At 37.7% G+C, this 19,924-nt stretch overlaps 1 protein-coding gene across 1 annotated transcript; it reads left to right on the top strand.

Annotated features, from left to right (window-relative positions):
* The first annotated feature begins 106 nt into the window (after positions 1-106).
* On the top strand, positions 107-19,677 carry TRIM23 (tripartite motif containing 23). The gene is made up of 11 exons (XM_068667454.1): positions 107-265; positions 1,022-1,184; positions 9,072-9,193; positions 10,006-10,284; positions 10,878-11,060; positions 11,742-11,957; positions 13,031-13,165; positions 14,261-14,390; positions 14,503-14,613; positions 16,097-16,221; positions 16,550-19,677. The coding sequence occupies exons 1-11, from the start codon at positions 161-163 to the stop codon at positions 16,727-16,729; spliced, it is 1,749 nt and encodes a 582-aa protein (XP_068523555.1). The 5' UTR covers positions 107-160; the 3' UTR covers positions 16,730-19,677.
* Positions 19,678-19,924: the final 247 nt, after the last annotated feature.

Here is a 19,924-nt window from a genome sequence, read left to right as displayed (position 1 = left end):
GCAGCTCACGGAGAGGGGCTGGGGAGGGGTCTCGCCCCGCGGTGCATGACGGGAGGTGTAGTTGTCTGGTGAGACTCAGTGTGGGGAGGTGCGCGTGCGCACAGCGGGGCGGTGCCCTGAGGGGGGCGGCCGGCCCCTTCGCGCTGCCCGCCCCCACAAGATGGCGGCGCTGGCTGTAAACAGGGCCGGGGCCGCGCAGGATGGCGGCCGCGCCTCCAGCACCGCCGGCAGCAGCAGCCGGGGCTCGGCGGGCGCCGCCGTGAAGGTGAGGCGGGCTGTGCCCTCCCGCGGCCGGCCGGGGGGCGCCGTGAGGGGGGCTGCGGGGCCGGGGGAGGCGGCCCCATAAGCAGGGAACTGTCCCGGAGCGAGCGGGCGTCGCGTCTGGCACCCCCAGGGAGGGCGGCCCGGGGGGGGGGTGCGCGGTTGGCTGGCGCTGCTCTCTCACGAGGTGTCTTTTTTTTTTAATTTTTTATTTTTTTTTCCACACGGTGATCGATTTTGCTCTTTTTGTTAGCCGATTGAGGTGTTCTGCCCCCCCCTCCCCGCTGTTTGTTCCTGCTCCCTCGATGCTGCGTTTGTAGCTTCATAAGCGGCTGGTTTGGTGTGACTGAGACCTCCTCACGCGGATCGGATCGGATCGGAGCGGCTCTCAACACAAACTTCGTCTGCTCTGGCAGGGTCTTGCCCCTCGTTTCCTTTTACTTATTTATTTATTTTCTCTGCGAGGAAGCATCTGCTTTCTTAGGTGTGCTGATTGACAAGTGGGCTTTTCTTGTGGCGGTGCATTCAATGAAGTGAACGAGGGGTGCTCTGGCAGGATGCTGGAGAATTAAAATGTCCTGTTTGGTCTCTTTTCTTCTTCTGTTACTCTTATAATCATCCTTTCTGTGTCAAAATTGATGAATCAACCTTTCTGCTGCGATTGCAGAAACTGTTACAAAACACGTCAAATGGTTTATCATGTGGAGCCTTCCCCTCCTTACAAGCTCTTAAACAAATGTGGCCTCTTCTTAAATTGTAGGTTCTGGAGTGTGGAGTCTGCGAAGATGTGTTTTCTCTGCAAGGAGACAAAGTCCCCCGGCTGCTTTTGTGTGGCCATACCGTCTGCCATGACTGCCTCACCCGGCTTCCCCTTCACGGCAGAGCAGTTCGTTGTCCTTTTGATCGACAAGTTACTGAATTGGGTAAGGAAATCTAAGTCTAAAGTTCTTAAAAATATTCAGACCAGGATATTTAGAGTGCTGTGAGGTTCTACCAAAAGTGGAACAAAAAATAATTTCTGTTACAGGCCTGCCTGCAGACGGTAGTATACTTGGTCAAAATCTACAATCTCTTGCTTTGATTCTGCTGAAAATTGATGATGTACGTGAATAGCTGGATGACATATGTAGATAGTGCATAGGACTCAGTAATATGGGTGAGCTAAATGTGTTGACTTCTTTTTTTTTTTTTTTTTCAGTGGAGGACCTTTAATGTACTTTAATATTTCCAATTAATAAACGTGGTATGTTCTTTTTGCTTCAGAGAAGCTTGTAGCACTGTTAAGCATTAAATTAGATAAGTATCTCAGAAAAATGAAGTCCTAAGCTTTTAACATTATCTTCTTCTTGAACTTGGGCTTGCAAGCTTCATACCTTAAAGCGTTTTTGTGAACTTCTATTTACAAAGTGGCCAGTCTATTTTAAGCTAGTGTTTTCAGGTTCCTGTGTGGGCGTTAGTTTCCTGTTATCATAAATACTAAATAAGCTGTACAATTAAATAGATCTTTCTTTGACAAGCAGTTTTGTCTAGATTCATGATGAAGTGATATACGGGAAAGTACCAGCAATAACAAACCTCTTCTTAAAATATAGAGTAGTTCTAAATGTGAAGTAACTCATACTGGAGTTGTCAAGTTTGAAGTAACTCATAGTTTAAACAGGAATTTCATTATTGCATAAGCGTATGCAGAGAGTATTTGAAAGCATAAGAAACAGCTTTTATCCCACAGTGGGAGTTTATTTTAGGCAATGACACATATTTGTAATTCCTTTAGAATAGGAATTGCTTAGTGAGCATAGGGTTACAAAGAAAACAAGTTATCATAAGAATTTGTACCAAGATGAACATGTTAATAGAACTGGCTACAGTAGCTTTGAATACCACAGTGGAAAAGAAGAGTTGGATGGAGGAGAATCCTCAGAGTGGGGGATCTCTAGAACAGTAGTCCATGAAAGGAATGTATAATTATCAATTAGCTTGAATAAGAATTTACTTGGAAGTGAGAGAATTTACTAGAGTGAGACAAAATATTAAGACACATTCGGGGATACTTTCATGGAAACAGAAGTCAGGAAAAGAATTATCAGGGTCATGTATAGTATGAAAGGGGAGTTTGGACTGTGAGGGAAGACAGCTGGAAGGTATGTGGTTAAAAGAATTAAACTTATTTTATATCTTATCTATGACTGTACAGCTGAAAGTGTGCTTTTATGAGGAATAAATTAGTGCACAGGAATCAAACTTGCTTTTGTGAAACTTATGTTTAAGACCTCTGCTTGTATCTTGTAAACTAAAAGCAGACACTTTTTTTACTGTAATAGGGAACTTGTCACTGAGTAATTTTTACTCTGATTTTTATCAGACAACTGAAAGCATCCTGTAGTATTTTTGGGGGGTTTTAGGTTTAACACAGTTGGAAAAAAATGTTAACTTTTTTATAAAAGTTTTGTCTTATATAATAATTAGAGGCTTCTGATGAAATGGAAGCCTTAGAAGTTTAGTAATCTTTCTGTACAGAGGAAGAGGGAAGAAATGGCTAGTTCTGAAAAGACAAATGACATGCTATGACCAGCAGTTGCTCAGAAAAACTTTAGCAAAACAGCTTGAGAGTAAAAATACTTCTGTGAATAAATATGTTCTGCTTGATGATCTGGGGCAGAACTGGGTTATCCACATTGCAGCTCACCAAGTCTGTAAGAATTGTCTCAAGAAATACTGTTTACAGCATGTAAAAGTGTGCTTTCTAGAGGGCATCTTGTTGTGATCCCTTCTTGAGGAGTCTGTGCATTTGTCTTGTCCTAATCACCTCGTAGTTGCTGCTGTTACTTACACCTGCAGAGGTAGTGGTTCTTCTTCCAATAGAGAGCTCAGGAGTGGAGGTTGGAGGGAGGTACATCAACCCTGTACATGATAAAAGCAACTTCTCGTTCTTTCTTCCTGTCCATATAATGGCCGGTGAGAGAACAAGCTCTGTTTTTGCACATTTCTGCAATTAAATGTTCTACCCTTTAGTGAATTAGCCTCAGGCAGGCATGTAGTATCTAAACCTACTTTATAGTACTGCTGTCAAGAAGAAGTTCTGTCAAAAGAAAAGTTTGTAATGGAGGCATAAGGCTACGTGCATTGAACAAAAGTCCTTAGTAGCTATGGATTTTATGGATGCTTTTAACCTATAGTCATTTAACCTGTGCTATAATTAACCTATAATTAAGCAGATAGAATTGCTTGTTTTCCCTTGCTCTTACTAGTATTAAATTTTATTACTAAATCATTTAATTCTAGCTTTTCAGAAGGATTCTTAAGATCTCTTTAAGAAGTATGCAGGGAGCTATATGAAGGCTGTCTTTTCTTGTTTGTTTTCCCTCCCTTCTGAAGTGGATGCTTGGTTTAAATTTGCTGGCCTCTTTCTTGTATGCTACCATTTGAGAAGGCAGGATTAGAAGTATTTTGTCAGGATACATAGTCTGCGAGTAAGAACTGTCAATGTGTTTACTTGTTTAGCAAAATATTCTGATAATTCATAAAAGATCTTGCCATCACAGAAAATGCCTAGTAAAGAACTGGTAATACTGAAGCCTGTCCAAACCATGTTACTTGCAGAGTAGACTAAATAGATTTATTTGTTTGAGACAGTTTTTTTTAATACGACTGATCTTCCAATGGACAATTTTAAATAAGCATGTACTTGTTGAAGGTATGCAAGCTGCCAACTGAATTAACGTTCTTTAACAAACAAAAAAAAGATGTAATAGAAAAGATTTTTCAATTTTCAAACTTCTGAAGCCATATGTTCTGGAAATTCTTTATTTACACATTTATTATGTATGTAACAGTCTCTTTAGAAGAAGACTCCTTGTAGAAAGTTTCTTTCCCTCAAAATATTCTTATGTGGGAGAAGAGGTGATTCATTTCTAGCAACTTGCTAGAAATGCTCTCCCCTATCCTGTGTGGGATTGGAGTTTTTTTTTGTGCTTTTTTTGTCCTTTTTTTCTTTGGGGGGGGGGGGGGGGAAGGTGGGGTTCTTCAGTTTGTTTGTTTTGCAAAGTATGTAGACCAGAGAGCTGTTGTGAAGGGTGTGCTTATGTCGGAGACTGGCTTTTCTGTTCAGCCAAGCAGCTATGCTGAGGAGGCCTTTAGTAGTATGGCTCAGGTGAACTCTTCTGTGATCATCATGCTACAGAACCTGAACTACTTTCTCTCATTAAAAATTGTTCAGCTGATGTGTGCAGACTTTGGCATACTCCAGGGAATGCATCCCACTGGTGTTGTTTACATATTCTTTTGCTAGTGTTTGAGTGCTAGGATAAAATTTCAAAACATTGTGCAAGAAACTGTGTCTATAACCTAACATTCTCTCTTCTTTGTTCAGGTATTTAGACATAAGTCACTCTTTTATTACTTGGATTATTTATAATCCTTCCCCAGACAAGCTTCATGCATTTGAAAATGGCATTTGTGTTGTTGGCTGGACTCCATCGTAGTGTCTCCATGCCGCTCTGTCGCTATCTTGTTCCTGGCTGACAAACTTCCTGCTATTCACGTCTTCTTCTTCCTTAGAAAAGAGACAGTCAGATTGTGCGATGGCTTTGTAATGGGCACAAACATCCCTTGTAGGCATGAGGATGAGATCACTAGACTCTTTTACACTTGTTACCAAAGCAGAATTTGAGCTAAAGTCTAAGAGACTAAGCAGATGTATTTACACAACTCATGTTTTAGCATTGCTTTTTAATATAAAATAAATATTGATCAACTGTGTTGAAAATGTAAGCTGAATATGCAGGATTTTTATAGTCCCTATTCCAGAAACAGAATATTTGCTAAAATGTATGTCCTTTTGCTGATCGCAGAATCATGTAGTTGTTTGGGTTTGAACAGAACTTGCAGATCTGTTGTTGCCTTTGGGAAACCATTTCTTGCAAGCAATATTGTGACACATCTGACCCTTAAAAGCATTGCCCTTTATGTAATGAATATATTTGAAGTGTGTGTGTAATGCTACGAAGGTCCTTTTTGGCTTGTATTTCTGTGTGCTGCAAATCCAAACTGCTTGGGAGCTGGAGATCCCAATGATGAAAATACTGGTTACTGTCCAGCTGCGGGTACCGAGCTGAGGAGCAGTGAAACAGGAGTGTTTGGGATGTGTAGACTGTTCTGGTTACTATAACTGCATGCAGCTCACGGTAATCCATGTCTGTTTGGAACAGGACTCTCACTAGTACTATACACCAGAATTTATGGAGTGTTTGCCAGATCTCAGTGCTGAGCAAGGAAGGCTGAATGCCTGTATAGGATTGCTGAGACAACATCTGAATTCCTGAAGGATGCAGAGGGTGTACAGCTACCAGGCCACCACAGGGCAGCATAATTCAGAAGAGATGAAAGACTCAGGAGAACCAGACAGTTCAACTGGCCTGGACTTTCTATTTGAGTAGACACTTGGGATATAATTTCTGTAAGTTTGTGTCAGATGCAGACTCCTGTCAGACACCAAATATGTGGACTGAAAATGTCAAGAGCTTTTAGAGATCACCTGATCTCTGAACGAGCTCCTGGCTCCAGTTGCTGTTCTGCTAATCTTTGCATCTGAATTATGAGAGGCAGCCCAGCTTCCTTGGTTTGGCATTGCTTTCTAAAATTGTGTTTTCCAGATCATGCTTGAAGCAAAATTTAAGTTAAATAAAGCAGTCACAAGTATTTCTATCTTTTCTTTTGAACACAGTTCAAAAGATAATAAAATAAATGAGTCAATATCAAGCTGGTACAGGTTATTTACAAATACAACAAGGCACTTCTGGATGTTTCCTTAGTTACATAAAAAGATGCATATCAGTACCCATGCTCTGCCTGTAACATTGCAAGTGTTGTACTTTGTATCATTGTACTCCATATCCCCATATTTCTTTTCCTACAGTAAATAGTCTGTGTGTTCTTCAGTAAACATCTGAATAACATCAATGTTATGTGAGAAAACTGCCTTTCTTTCATTGCCCAAAGAAGTGCTCTTTGTATTCAGCAGTCATGTTGGATATAATTCAGTAACTTTTTAAGCTTGTCTTTAATCATAAATACGTGGTTTCAAGTGCCGAGTAAAATACCTTATTATGAAATCATAAGCATTCATGGATTCTGTGATTCCTGTTAGGAAAACAGGATGTTTGGAGGCTTAATGGGGATTTGTTTTCCCTTATTAGCTTGAGAATCACAGAATCATTTCATCTGGAAAAGACCTCTGGGATCATCTAATCCAGCCTTTAACCTAGCACTGCCAAGTCCACCATTAAACCATGTCCCTGAGCTCTATACCTACACGTTTGTCGAAGACGTCCAGGGATGGTGACTCAACCACTTCCCTGGGCAGCCTGTTCCAATGCTGCACAACCCTTTCAGTGAAGTAATTTTTCTTAATATTCAACCTAAACCTCCCTTGGCACAACTTGAGGCCTTTTCCCCTGGTCATATCAGTTGGTGCTTGGGGGAAGAGACTGATCCCCACCTCACTATACCCTCCTTTAAGGTAATTGTAGGCCAATATTTATGTATGTTCTACCAATTTTATTATGAACAGATCATAATAAAGTCCATATACCAACAGCAGGAGACATCTTCTTTGAGTCTTACTACAGTGTTGAGGCTGGGGGATGAACACAGGCTTCTTGATTTGTCCCTTCCAAATTAGGAACCATTAACAAATAATTACCACCTGTACCTGGATTCACTATAAGTGGTATATGTTAACAGCCTTGTTAGTGTTAATTAGGACTTAAACTGATCCCAAACTCCGCAGTAATAATGCACAGTTCAGGCTGTAGATATCCTCAGAAGCTGATCTGCCCCTGAAAGTAAAAACAACAAGAATACAGAAATGGTTCTCCAATTCTGGTACTCCAGAAACAGGGGAATACAGAAATGGCACACTAATGTCTCTTCTGTGAGGAGAGCCTGAGTGAGTTCAACACAGCTTCTTTAAAAATAACTCTTCTCACATTATCCAGGTTTGTGGAAGTACATAGTTGTGATTCAGCTGTGGTAGTCAGCCTACTGCAGCTAATCAAATATAACTCTCTAGATGTTGTGTAACCACAAAAACACGGGGTTCTGTATACTTGTGCTGTGGTTTGACCCAGCAGGCACCTATGTACCATGCAGCCATTTGTTCACTCCACCTCCCCACACTCCCCACTGTGTTGGGGGGGAGAAAAAGAGGGGTAAAGGGGACAAAAACATGTGGATTGAAATAAAGACAGTTTAATAGAACAGAAAAGAAAGGTGGAGACATACTAATGGTAAAGGAATATACAAAATAGGTGATACACGATGCACTTGGTTGCTGACTGAAGCCCAAGCAGTGCTGTGTCTGGCCCAGCTGTCCTGGTTCTGTCCCCTTGCAGCTCTTGCACCCCCAGGCTCCTCGTTGGCAGCGCTGTGTGAGAAGCTGAAAAGTCCTCAACTTAGTCATGACTGAGCAGTGCTTGTATTAAAGTGTCAGTGTGTTACCAATATGATTCTCATCCTACATCCAAAACACAGCACTAGGAAGAAAATTATCACAGCTTAATCAATGATAACTCAGTCCTTGAAAATAGCATGTATCCTGTTTGAGGAATACCTGATAGCATCCTACTAGAATGTGTGCTATTACGTGTCCATTATGTATAACCTCTCTGCTCTGGGGAAGGTGCTGAAGGCTTTCCACCTAAGAAGGTAATTCTGTCTCTCTCAGTTCAAGAATGACAGAAGAGAATGGGCCAACCAGTGGTGCCCAGCGTCAGGACAAGAGGCAGTGGGCTCAAAATGGAACACAGGAGGTTCCCACTGAATGTCAGGAAGTGTTTTGTAATGATGCGGGTGATAGAACAAGGGAACAGACTACCCAGAGTGGTTGTGGAGTCTTCTTCCTCTGAGATCCTCAAAAGACATGGTCCTGGGCAACCTGCTGTAGGGAGCCTTGCTTGGTAACTTCCAGAGGACCCTTCTAACCTTAACCATTCAGTGATTTTGTAGGGACTAAAAAGTAAACATCTAGTAGTGCTCGCAGGTGATGCTTCAACAGAGAAAATGTCTTTATGATACTGTTGCTGAAAAAAGTCAGTGGGTTATACTTTCTTGGAGAAGTAATCACTAAGGTGTTTGTATGCTACATAGCCTGCTGAGGTAGCATTTAGCAGCAGTCTCCAGGATGCTATTATGTTTTTGATGTTCTTTGTGTTGCTTCCTATTAACCTCTACAAAATAAGAGTGATGCAGCAGTAGACATAGACTTCTTTCTCTCATACTCCCTGCAGGAAAGTAGATCTTTTTCTCTATCAAATAGTTCTGAACATTGTTTTAATTCTTACTTTTTTTTTTTTCTTTTTACTGGGATGAGATCTGCAGTAGGTGTTGCATCTTGTGATTCAGGGAATATGAGGTCGGTCGATGTGAATTCTTCATAGCTTCTGTTAGTACAGTAGAAATGTTAATGGTACACAATTATGCAAAATGTATTAATTTTTTTTATATGCATTATAGTTTGTGTTCCTTATAGTCCTTAGTTGTTAGCTTTCACAGATTATTTTACAAGTGTTCTTACTGAGTTTTTATAAGCATTTAATAATCTTGGCATTTCTTAAGTTGGGAAAATCTGCATAAACAATAAATAGTTCCATGATGGAAGGAAAGAAGAGGATAGAAAGGTAGTGTGAGCTTAGATAGAAAGTGTGATAGTGGTATCTCACCATAATTGTATGTCCTAGTATTTGTCAGAATCTTGCCTGTGGTTTGTGGAGATTCTAATGCTTCTATTCTGCCTCCGTCTTCCTCAAAAATAGGAGATTCTGGTGTCTGGGGCTTGAAAAAGAATTTTGCTCTGTTGGAACTCTTGGAACGTTTGCAGAATGGACCTGCTGGGCAGTGTGGGACAGCAGAAGAAGCTATCGGTCTCTCTGGAGAGGTACTGAGTTTGAAAAAAAGCAAAAAACTGTTACGTTTGCTTAAAATAGTCTTTAGATGGGGAAAAAAAGTAAGTAACTTCATTGGCAAATGTAATTTCACTATTAAAGTTGTTTTCTTTTAGTATCTAGTATTGAGGTTTTAAGTAATTGCTTCAAAATTAAATTCTAATATGCAGTGACTAAATCAAAGAAGTAGTAGTTACATGAAGCATGTGTATTTCTCCCTTTTTTAGACTTCTAACATTTTTTTAAAAAGGTTACTCAGATATTTTATTAACAATAATTATAGAAGAGTTTTCTAGAACTTATTAGAAACTCTTCCTAAGGACTTCATAGCAACTCCTTGTTCCAAATAGTTGCCTTCTACAGTCATTTGATGTGACTACATCATGTGATAGCATTTCATTATCAAAATTGACTGATTTAGCATCTCACTATTAACAACTGGTATGCAGATAGTGTTCTAGGAGTAGGTGATTGTTCTAAGTACATAATTTTCTGTTGGTGTTTTGTCTCTGTAAATTTCTCTCTGTTGAAGGAAATGTCTGGAGCCTGATTTATTTTAGCCTACAAATTTTGTAACTTCTACTGAAGCTTGGATTATAGAATCACTGAACACTCCTAGAATAGTATATTGGAGTTTATGGGAAAGAAAAGTATTTTTATTTTGTAAAGATCTATTAGGAACTTAAAATCAAGTTTTCAAAGCAGTGCGTATTGATGACACGTCTTCCATTTGGTTGTTTGTTGTTTTTTTTTTTCCAGTAATTGGCATGAAATATTAACAACTTTTCTTTTCTTTTTTTTTAAGAGTATCATTCGTTGTGATGAAGATGAAGCCCATGTTGCATCTGTTTATTGCACTGTTTGTGCCACTCACCTGTGTGCAGACTGTTCCCAGCTTACTCATTCTACAAAGACACTAGCGAAACACAAGCGTGTACCTCTTGCTGATAAGCCTCATGAGAAGACCATGTGTTCCCAACACCAAGTGCATGCTATTGAGTTTGTCTGTTTGGAAGAGGGCTGTCAGGCCAGTCCTCTTATGTGTTGTGTCTGCAAAGAATACGGGAAACATCAAGGTCATAAGGTACTACTAAGAATTTGTTTCAAGTCATGCCATGGGATGGCTTGCATAATTTTTTATCCAATTACAGTATGCAAGATCATCAGTAGGAAAGGATAGATTCTTGATATGTCTTTATAGAAATAACACCATACTGTTCTTTCCTTTTTCCTTCATTTCAGATAACTTCCATAGTAAAAATGACAAGGAAAAAAACATTTTTATGACTTTAATAAGTTATTTAAATGTTACAGTTGACTGTCCCTTTATTTGATGCTTTTCTGAACTTGTTATGGTATTGAATCAGCTGTCCCAAAAGTTGTTATTCCTCATGTAAAAACTAGGTTCACCCAACCTGGTGTGGTCCAAGCACAGTTTTTTGTTTGTTTGTTTGTTTTTGAAGTAATTACTGTAAACAGGCAAATTTATATATGTACATGTGTAATTGCTAGATATGTATCTTAGTGTCAGCATAATCTGTAACTCCTGATGAATGCATTTATCTAATTTATTGAATTCATATAATACATGTAGATTTTAATATTTAGCAAGATATAAAAGATGAATAAGAAAGATATTTGTGCTTGATCTTTGATACATTGCTTTTTAATTAATAGCATTCTGTCTTGGAACCAGAAGCAAACCAGATTCGTGCATCCATTTTAGACATGGCCCACTGCATACGAACTTTCACAGAAGAAATCTCAGATTATTCAAGAAAATTAGTTGGAATAGTTCAGCATATAGAAGGAGGAGAACAAATAGTTGAAGATGGAGTTGGAATGGCCCATACAGAACATGTATGCTATGTTGTTTGTTGTTTTTTTCATTTTTACTGTGTATAATAACTCAGATATGGTTTATAAGGTTGTTCTTAAGCGTCTAACAAATGAAGAATTTTTTTTTTTTTCGGAGCAGTGAATTATAACTTATTACAATGCTTTCATTTCAAGGAATTGCTCTGAAAATTATACATAGGCTTAGTAAGACAAGACCTTAAGTTCTCTCTACCAAGAGATGAGACTACTGTCTCTACCAAGTTTTCTGTCGCTATTGAGACAGCAGAGAAGTTGTAGTCCATCACAGTAGTTTTTAGTTTGCACGAAAATAGAGAAGCAGTAGGAAAAGCTATATAATTGCAAGGATAGTATTGAAGTATAGTGACAGATTACATGTCTGTCCTCAGGTGTTACAATATTACTGGGGTTTTTAGACCTGGTTGGTCAGTAGGAACTTTCTGGTAGGGTGTGTGTGTGTATATATGTTTATATATATACATATATATATCATAAGCTGCTTGATTATAGGAGTGAGTTCTTGGAGGATCTTGGTCTTAATGCTGATCAGACTGTATAACTGCGTCTTGAACTTTGATGTGGCTCACCAGATCTGAAAATAATTTAGAAATCAGAATGAAACAAAAAATATGCTTCTGCAATCAACTGGTGTCCACATTGGTCTTGTTCTTTTGTAAACTGTAGGTGCCAGGGACTGCAGAGAATGCTCGCTCATGTGTCCGAGCCTATTTTTCTGATCTTCATGAAACCCTTTGTCGTCAGGAGGAAATGGCTCTTAGTGTTGTTGATGCTCATGTAAGAGAGAAGTTGATTTGGCTTAGGCAACAGCAAGAAGACATGACCATCCTATTGTCACAGGTTTCAACAGCTTGCCTTCATTGTGAAAAGACTTTACAACAGGTGAGTTGGCAAGTGAGCCATAACATCCTGTAACAGAACTAGCACCATGATTTAAGTTTAGGCTACAAAGTTTGTGTGGTACTCTGCATTTATTTTCCTTTAGAGTGTTTGTCGTAAGACAATAATTATATAACAAGAGATTGCCAATGTTCTTTATAAGGGGATGTTAAACAAGGATAGTCAGTACAACAGCATCAAATTGTCCAGTTGCTATAAATTTTGTAACGTGACTCTTTAGTCTAGAGTAATATGTTTTTGAGGTTTGTGGGAAGGAGGTGAGAGAAAAGTGAAATAAGAAAACGTAAAAAAAAAAAAATATATATATATATATATATATATATATATATGGGAAGGATTTTACAGTTGTAATTACTAATATGAGTGAAGATAGTTGTCATGCAAGGCTGATAGGAAAAACTGTGTTTGGACTAAATAACTTTCTCTAGCATTTGCAGTGTGGGCAATTCAATATCACACTAATGTGTGAAGAAAGTGGCAACGTACGGATATCTGGTTGGTGTTTTATTCTCTTTATTTAACGATAACAAAATAAATTGCATATGTAGTGAACAATAAATTGAGTGTGAGAAATAACTTCGTTAATGTGATATTTATGCAGACTTTTAAAATTTGTTTAGTGAAATGTATGTTTTAACTATGCAAATTTCCTTATTAACTGTGGATTTTGATCTTGTGTTAAGTACGTTGGCTGCAAAGCAGCAGCTGTATTACAGCTGTATTACAGCTGCTGGAATGATATAAATATTTTTTATGTATTATATTATTCTCTTTTCTAATCTTTATTCTTAAGAGGACTAAGAAGGGTTAAAGATTTTATTTTATTTTTTTTACAGCCACAGAACCATTTAGTGTCTCCTAGTATTAAGCAAGAATGACATGGCCTACATATTTGTATCATAATTTTAAATGTTTTTTGTAGGTGTTTCTTTAACTGGAGTATTTCTATTTAAAACACTTCATCTCCAACTGTCATATTTACTTATGTCTTGATTTGTTTGTACTAAGCATGTTACTGAGAGAAATGCATTTTCTGTGTTTTTTTTTCTGTTTAGGATGACTGTAGAGTAGTATTGGCTAAACAGGAAATTACAAGATTGCTCGAGACATTACAGAAACAGCAGCAGCAATTTACAGAACTTGCAGATCATGTACAGCTGGATGCTAGCATTCCTGTCACTTTTACAAAGGTATATTTAATCCCATTCACTTTATGAAGGCCAAATTGTATTTTAAAGAAAGCAGGAATAACATATCTTCACTCTGATACTGCATTTGTTGCAGCAAATTCAGGCAGTTCAGCATCAAGCCATAGTATCTTTTCAGATGATGAGTACTGTCTGGTATTTGAGCAACAAAACCACTGTGCTATAATTAGTGTGAGAAATAATAATTTAACGTTTAATGACTGGCTACATCAGTAGCTTTCTTTGAACATCAGCTGCTTTCCTTTAAATATTCAGTTAGTATTTGTGAATTCTAGAAGCACCTTTCTTTGGAAATGTCCCTGATTTGCTGTATATTTAGTTCAGACTATGAAATTACCCCTTGTGTCTTTTGGCTTTTTCACAACAGCAGCATAACTCCTGCACAATGCTTATGTTTCCTGAATATTGCATACCTGTATTTAAAAACCAAAAAAATCAACTATATATTACAGTTCATAACACAAGCTTCAGTTCATTCAGTTTTTATGGTAGCTTTGTCTGAACTACAAATAGGGATTCTTTTCCTTGCCTGCAACCAAGACTTATTTTGTGATATGTCTGGTTTTTAAAATCGCCATTTCGGATTACTGCTTAAAGCAATTAATGTTGCTGTTTTCAAGTTGCAAAGGTCTAGAAATGGGTTGAGATGAAGAAGTATAGCAGTGGAGCCTTCAGCAATGAAATGACTGTAGCTGGGAGCATTGATAATGTTACAAAACATAGTGAAAAAGCTACAAAACCAACAGTTTGCTGGTCAGATAATTTTAATTGCTATAAGCAACTTCTTGTGGTGTTTGAGCCGCAAATGATAAAAGAATCTGAAATGTTAAGTACAGATATACAAGTGTAAGATGTCTGTGGATGGCTTTTTAGGAGAGATGATAACACAGGTAGAAGTTACAAGTTAACATCCAGTAACTTCTGTAGTGGTGATCCATATTATTGACAGAAGCGCCTTGCACTTTTACAGTCCATCCATTTAATGGCTTCACAAATAGTGAGAACATAAGTATCTTACAAATACAGGTCTTATAACATTAATCTCCAAAACTTGTTTGTGTATGCTGTTTCTTCCAGGACAACAGGGTACATATTGGACCAAAAATGGAAATTCGGGTTGTTACTCTAGGATTAGATGGAGCTGGCAAAACAACTATTTTGTTTAAGTTAAAGCAAGATGAATTCATGCAGCCAATTCCAACAATAGGTTAGTCGCAACAACTTAAATGTAAGGATTTTCTGAATGTTTGACTTACCTGTAGAATTTGACTAGCCTATATTCATAGACAAGATTATAAAATTCAAATGTTTTTATTTAGGTTTTAATGTTGAAACAGTAGAATACAAGAATCTGAAGTTTACTATTTGGGATGTAGGAGGGAAGCACAAGTTGAGGCCCTTGTGGAAGCATTATTATCTCAATACACAAGGTGAGACTAATGCAACTTTTAAACCATATTTTGTCTTCTGACTTGTATTTCAGAGCCAAAAAAGCAATTAATAGAAATCATTTATAATCATAGAAAATTTTTCATCTAATACAAAATTCAGCTGCTAGATTCATGAGCTATCGTATTTTAATCTAGTTGTTCATTGTGTCTGCTGTATGATAAGGGTGTCTTCTCCACAAATCCATCAGACAATTCATGAAGCCAAACAAAACTAGAGTTTCTGTTAATGTGGGTTTCTCTGACAACAGTCAAGGTGCAGGGTTCCAAAGTTTGTGTAGTGAAAAAGTAGTACTTGTCAGGTACAAGGTTTAAACAGCACTTGAAATTAAAATACTCAGTCTTAGGAGCCTCTAAATTCTACAAAGTTCTGAAACTTCTTACTTTGCATTGCAGTCTGAGATCTACTTGTGGACTAGATTTCAGAATCAAGCACTTTACTAAAAAAAATTGTTATAAATGATGCTGATTTGGAAATTAACACTGTCCTGTAAGTGCTCTGTAGTTGTTTTCCAACTTAGAAAGGGGCTTCTCTTCATGAATTCACTGTGAATTGCCTGAAATACTTAGGAATGAGAAAACACTAGTTTTACATCCTCTGTTTTGTGCATTATTTAGCCTTCGTTGCAAACTTTAACATTTTCAATCCATCCTCTGTTTTGTGCGTTATTTAGCCTTCGTTGCAAACTTTAACATTTTCAATCACCGTCGTCTTCGCAAACTTTTAAAATTTTGATCTTGGCTCTATTAAATCTTACACAATAAATACCAGTAGCATAGAGTTTTGTCAGCCTTTAAGAATTGTAAGCTGGAGACCAAAATCTAATCATTTAACCTGGTGCATCCTCGCAGTAAGTTTTGTTTGGTTTTGGTAGTGTTATTTATTTATCTCTCTGTGTATTTAAAACACAGTGAGTTTGAATTCTGTCCACCTAACTCTCCGGTCTTTCTGGCACCTTGGTTACTTTCTGTGGTGCATAGTAAAACTTACTGTCTCTGTGTCAAGTCCATCATAGTCTTCTCTGCAATATCTAGTCCATAACTCAGGAAAGCTGTGCTGATTTGGCTTAACTGTACATTTTGCAGCCAGCTAAAGGAAATTGAAACCATTGTGTGTGAGTCTGTTGAACATAAATGGATCAAAAATGATTTGAATGAGGAAACTCAATCCACACAAGGTAAATCTGGTTTTAGACCAAAGCAGTCAAAACTTGCACAGCCTTTTTTTTTTTTTTAAAAAAAAGGCCTAAAACTGCAGACTTCTTCCTTGTTTCAAGGTGAATTCTAGATTTTTGTCAAAAGTATAGAGATATGTAAAGCATTTCAAAGTCTTCCTGAAACTGAAGTTACGTGCTGCTGAGAAACTTTCTGTAAAAGACTGTTAGGAAAAAAGAATGTTAGCTGAAAGCTAACTTGACAGTTTGTATTTGAATGTGTGTAAAATGTTTCTTTTTTTCTTTCATAGCGGTTGTGTTTGTTATTGATAGCAGTCACAGAGACAGGGTCAGTGAAGCACACAGTGAACTTGCAAAATTATTAACAGAAAAGGAGTTGCGGGATGCCTTGCTCTTGATCTTTGCTAATAAACAGGTACTTGTGATTTTTTTTTCTCTTTCTGCTACCCTTTACCTCAGTTTGTGTATCAAATTCAAACTTCCTCAATCTTCCCTTACAGGAAGGGGAATGGTAATACGGAAAGGATAAAATGTAGATGTTTTCCGTATATTTCCTTATATTCCTAAAGTGTCTAGTACATTTAGCAGTCGGTTTTTATTTTTGTGATAGCAAGTAATGAACTTGTCACTGTTTTATTTGACTTTGAGGTTTGGGAAGCTTTTATGTAATCCATAGCCTTAATCTAAGGCGTCAGTTGTTTGAGTACAGAATAATTGAGTCTGTGTATCTGATTCTGTTGCAGGATGTAGCAGGTGCCCTTTCAGTGGAAGAAATTACGGAACTGCTGAGTCTCCATAAGCTCTGCTGTGGCCGTAGCTGGTATATCCAGGGGTGTGATGCCCGAAGTGGTACAGGACTTTTTGAAGGATTAGACTGGCTTTCAAGGCAGTTAGTAGCTGCTGGTGTCCTGGATGTGGCTTAATTTCAGAAGAGTCATGTTTGTTGTTCGCTGTTGTGTTTGCATGACTTAGGATGTTGTAACCAGGTCTGCCCTCTGAAGAGGGGAATTTATTTAAAGTTGATGGTTACAGAAAAGTACAAGCCTTTATTCAAGATTGGATAATTGGTTCAGTAAACTCGTGCAGTTAATGTTTTTGACATCTGATACATGTACAAGTGATGAAATGGGCTAGTTACAAAGGGGCCTTGAAAATTCTTTTTGTTGAAATAAAGTTGTTAATGCTTAAAGTTCTTTTCTGATAAAATATGCATGAGAGTTCATCTAATAATCCTAATAAGGTTGCAGAAGTTAATGTCAGGAAAACTTTGAGTGGTTTAGAAATGCTTTCCCAAGAAACTATTCCAAAATCCATCCTATGTTATTAGAATAGCCAGCTCTGATCATTAGTCAGAAATAAATTATGCTACTTTTGAATATCTTAAATGCATTCACCTAAAGCTGGCATTGAAAATTACATGCAAATACACTGCAAAAGGAAAATGCTTCCCCTGTTATTTATTAACTTCTCTTTACTGGATGGGAGCATAATGGCAAAGAAAACTGAGAATGGGGAACAATGTAGTGCTAACTGGCTGTGGCATTGTTTAGCTGGTTGTTTTCTATTTTTTATTTTTTTTGTAAGTCTACACATGCTAAATTATTTATGGACAGACTATAGTGACATTAAGGTGAAAATGTTTTGTGAATTCTTGAAGACATAATCTGTAAAGGCAGATTAAGTTTGCTCCTCACGAAGTCAAATGAAGCTTTAAAAAAAAGACCACCTTAAAGAAGCAGTGTGGTGTAATATCAATCCACCTATGTACTTGTATGTAGAAATGAAGCTTTCAGATTAAGGTAGTGGCCTTAAAATGAAGTAAAAACAGTGTTCACTAATAATAACTCTTACTTACAAAAGCTGATGGCAAAATGTGATGTAAACCTTCTGTATTAAGATTTTTAATTCTTACTGCATCTTCTACATGCAACTGTCACCAGTGCCTCTGTTTTCAAAGGTCACTCATTCACAAACCCATGTAATATGTGTGTAGCACTGTCTAAATTTAGAAAAGGTTGTGGTCACTTACTGATATCTCCTTTTCTGCTGCACACGCAGTTTTGTTAAGTTTTATCTGACTGGTATGCATACAAGAAACTTCTGGTCTTCTCCTAAGTGCACAGCCACTGCCAATTAAAGAAGCCATGCCACGACCCTCTTCACATCAGTAAAAGAGCAAGGAAGAGCATAGCCAATAGATCAAAACTGCAGACCATCTTGTCTTTCTGCGGTAGAGGTAAACAGGAAGAACCACGCTGTGGAACCAAGCAGCATTGTTGCACAGATAAGTAGGTAGATCTTTTTGACACACTGAAAAACATATTAACCTGTGAAGGCTGTGAATCTCACCTAGTGAGGGAAATTTATCTCATGGTCTGTGGCTGTGGCTTTTTTGTATTGTCAGCTTTATGATGCTTTCCCACTACATACTTTAGGTAAGGCCAAGAATGTATAAACCAGTAATTTAGTACATTTGCACTTTTCTTCAAGAGGAAGCAGTTAAAGAACTACTTCCTCATAATGACACTTGTTCATAGTTTTCTCTTGTTACTTGTGTTTCATGTAAATGATGTTAAATGCAGCTTCAGATTAAGCAGGTCTCATTACTTGAATAGTAGCTGAAAGAACACTAAGCTTTAAAATAGTAATGTTTGTGAAACAGGCTTCAGTGCCTACATAGGTACTGAGAAGGGGTAGTTACTCTTTCTGCAGATTACCTGATTAATCTAGAAATAGTTTACATTGGGCTGAAGGGCATTTTTTCTGCACCACCGAACTAACAAAAAAAAATCATCCTCTCCAGCCTACAACTTCTTGCACAATACACAGTTGGCTGCTCTTGACTTGAGCATCTGCTCAGCCTGTACTGCAGAGCAGTTCCAGATATAGTTAGTGCTGACTGTCTGTTCATAGCGCTCTTTTTAAAACATTGATAAGGTCTGCTGGTGTGGTAGATACTTTTTCCAGGAAGACATCTGTTCTCAAGAAAAACCTGAACCTGTAACTTTATTATAGCTGTTTTCTGTGTCAGTTATACAGTGCCCTCATACTCCGTAATTAAATTTCTAATTACTACTAAAAAATGTTCGAGGTGACCAGTTTGTGAGTTGTTGGAATGTTTTTGTTTTTTGTTTTTTGTTTTTTTTTTTTGTGGCAGTATTTGAGGGCAGAGGAAAAATACTCACTCATGCATATTTCTGAGTACAAAGGATTGCTTGCTTGTGACACATGTGGAATACTACCATACAGTGTTTTTAGTGGAATTTATTTAAGATGACTTAAAGTAACTGTGAAGGTATTGCGTTTGTCTGTGAACTCTTTAGTGTAAACAGGTACACTGAGAGGTTTATTTGTATTATAAGTTAATACTATATATAAACTGCTTCAGTTATAAATCTAAGCTTGTTTCACCAGTTCTGTTGAACTTCAGTTTTAGTGTACTGACTTACGCAAAGAAGTAGTTCCTCAACTAGAACTTATTCAAGTGTTACTAACTATGAGGATTATTTGAAAAGGCTGATTAACTTTTCATAAGATTTTGACTTAATTGTGAAATTGAGTAAATGCAACATCTAGTGACAGTGTTGTGGCATTCTTTAAACAATCTTGGCTCAAAAATAGTGTGTCTAGGCTAACTGCAAAAATCATGTTTTATCACGCGATGTGGTCTTTCTGTATGTTACCTTCAAATTCATTGTGGAAGGGGTGGTACTTGAGGGCTTTCTTCTGAGATGGTTCCAATTTCTGAACTGATGGATGTTACCTAACAATTTTTGGAAAGGGCTCTTCTAATGGAAACAATTCATGAGCTGTAGAGTTGTCCAGAAAAATGAGTTGTTTTTTTTTTTTCAATAAAATTATCTAAAACTTTTGGAGATCTAGCTTTCTTTTAATAAACTTGCCCCTTTTTGATAGTTATCTAAGAACAGAGGTGTGCTACATCTAACATACTATAATGTTCTTGTTTAATGCCTTAAGATAGCCTTTTATCTCAATAAAGTATGCTTCCTCGGGGTAACAGCTTTCAAGGGACTGAAACGCCACGTTATTCACGCTATTCACCACCACTCTCTGGGCCATCCAGCCAGTTTTTAACCCAGCAGAGTGTACCTGTCCAA

The sequence above is a fragment of the Anas acuta genome, chromosome Z (genome assembly GCF_963932015.1).
Source record: "Anas acuta chromosome Z, bAnaAcu1.1, whole genome shotgun sequence".
Taxonomy (NCBI): domain Eukaryota; kingdom Metazoa; phylum Chordata; class Aves; order Anseriformes; family Anatidae; genus Anas; species Anas acuta.
This window is presented reverse-complemented; position numbering and strand designations above follow the sequence as displayed.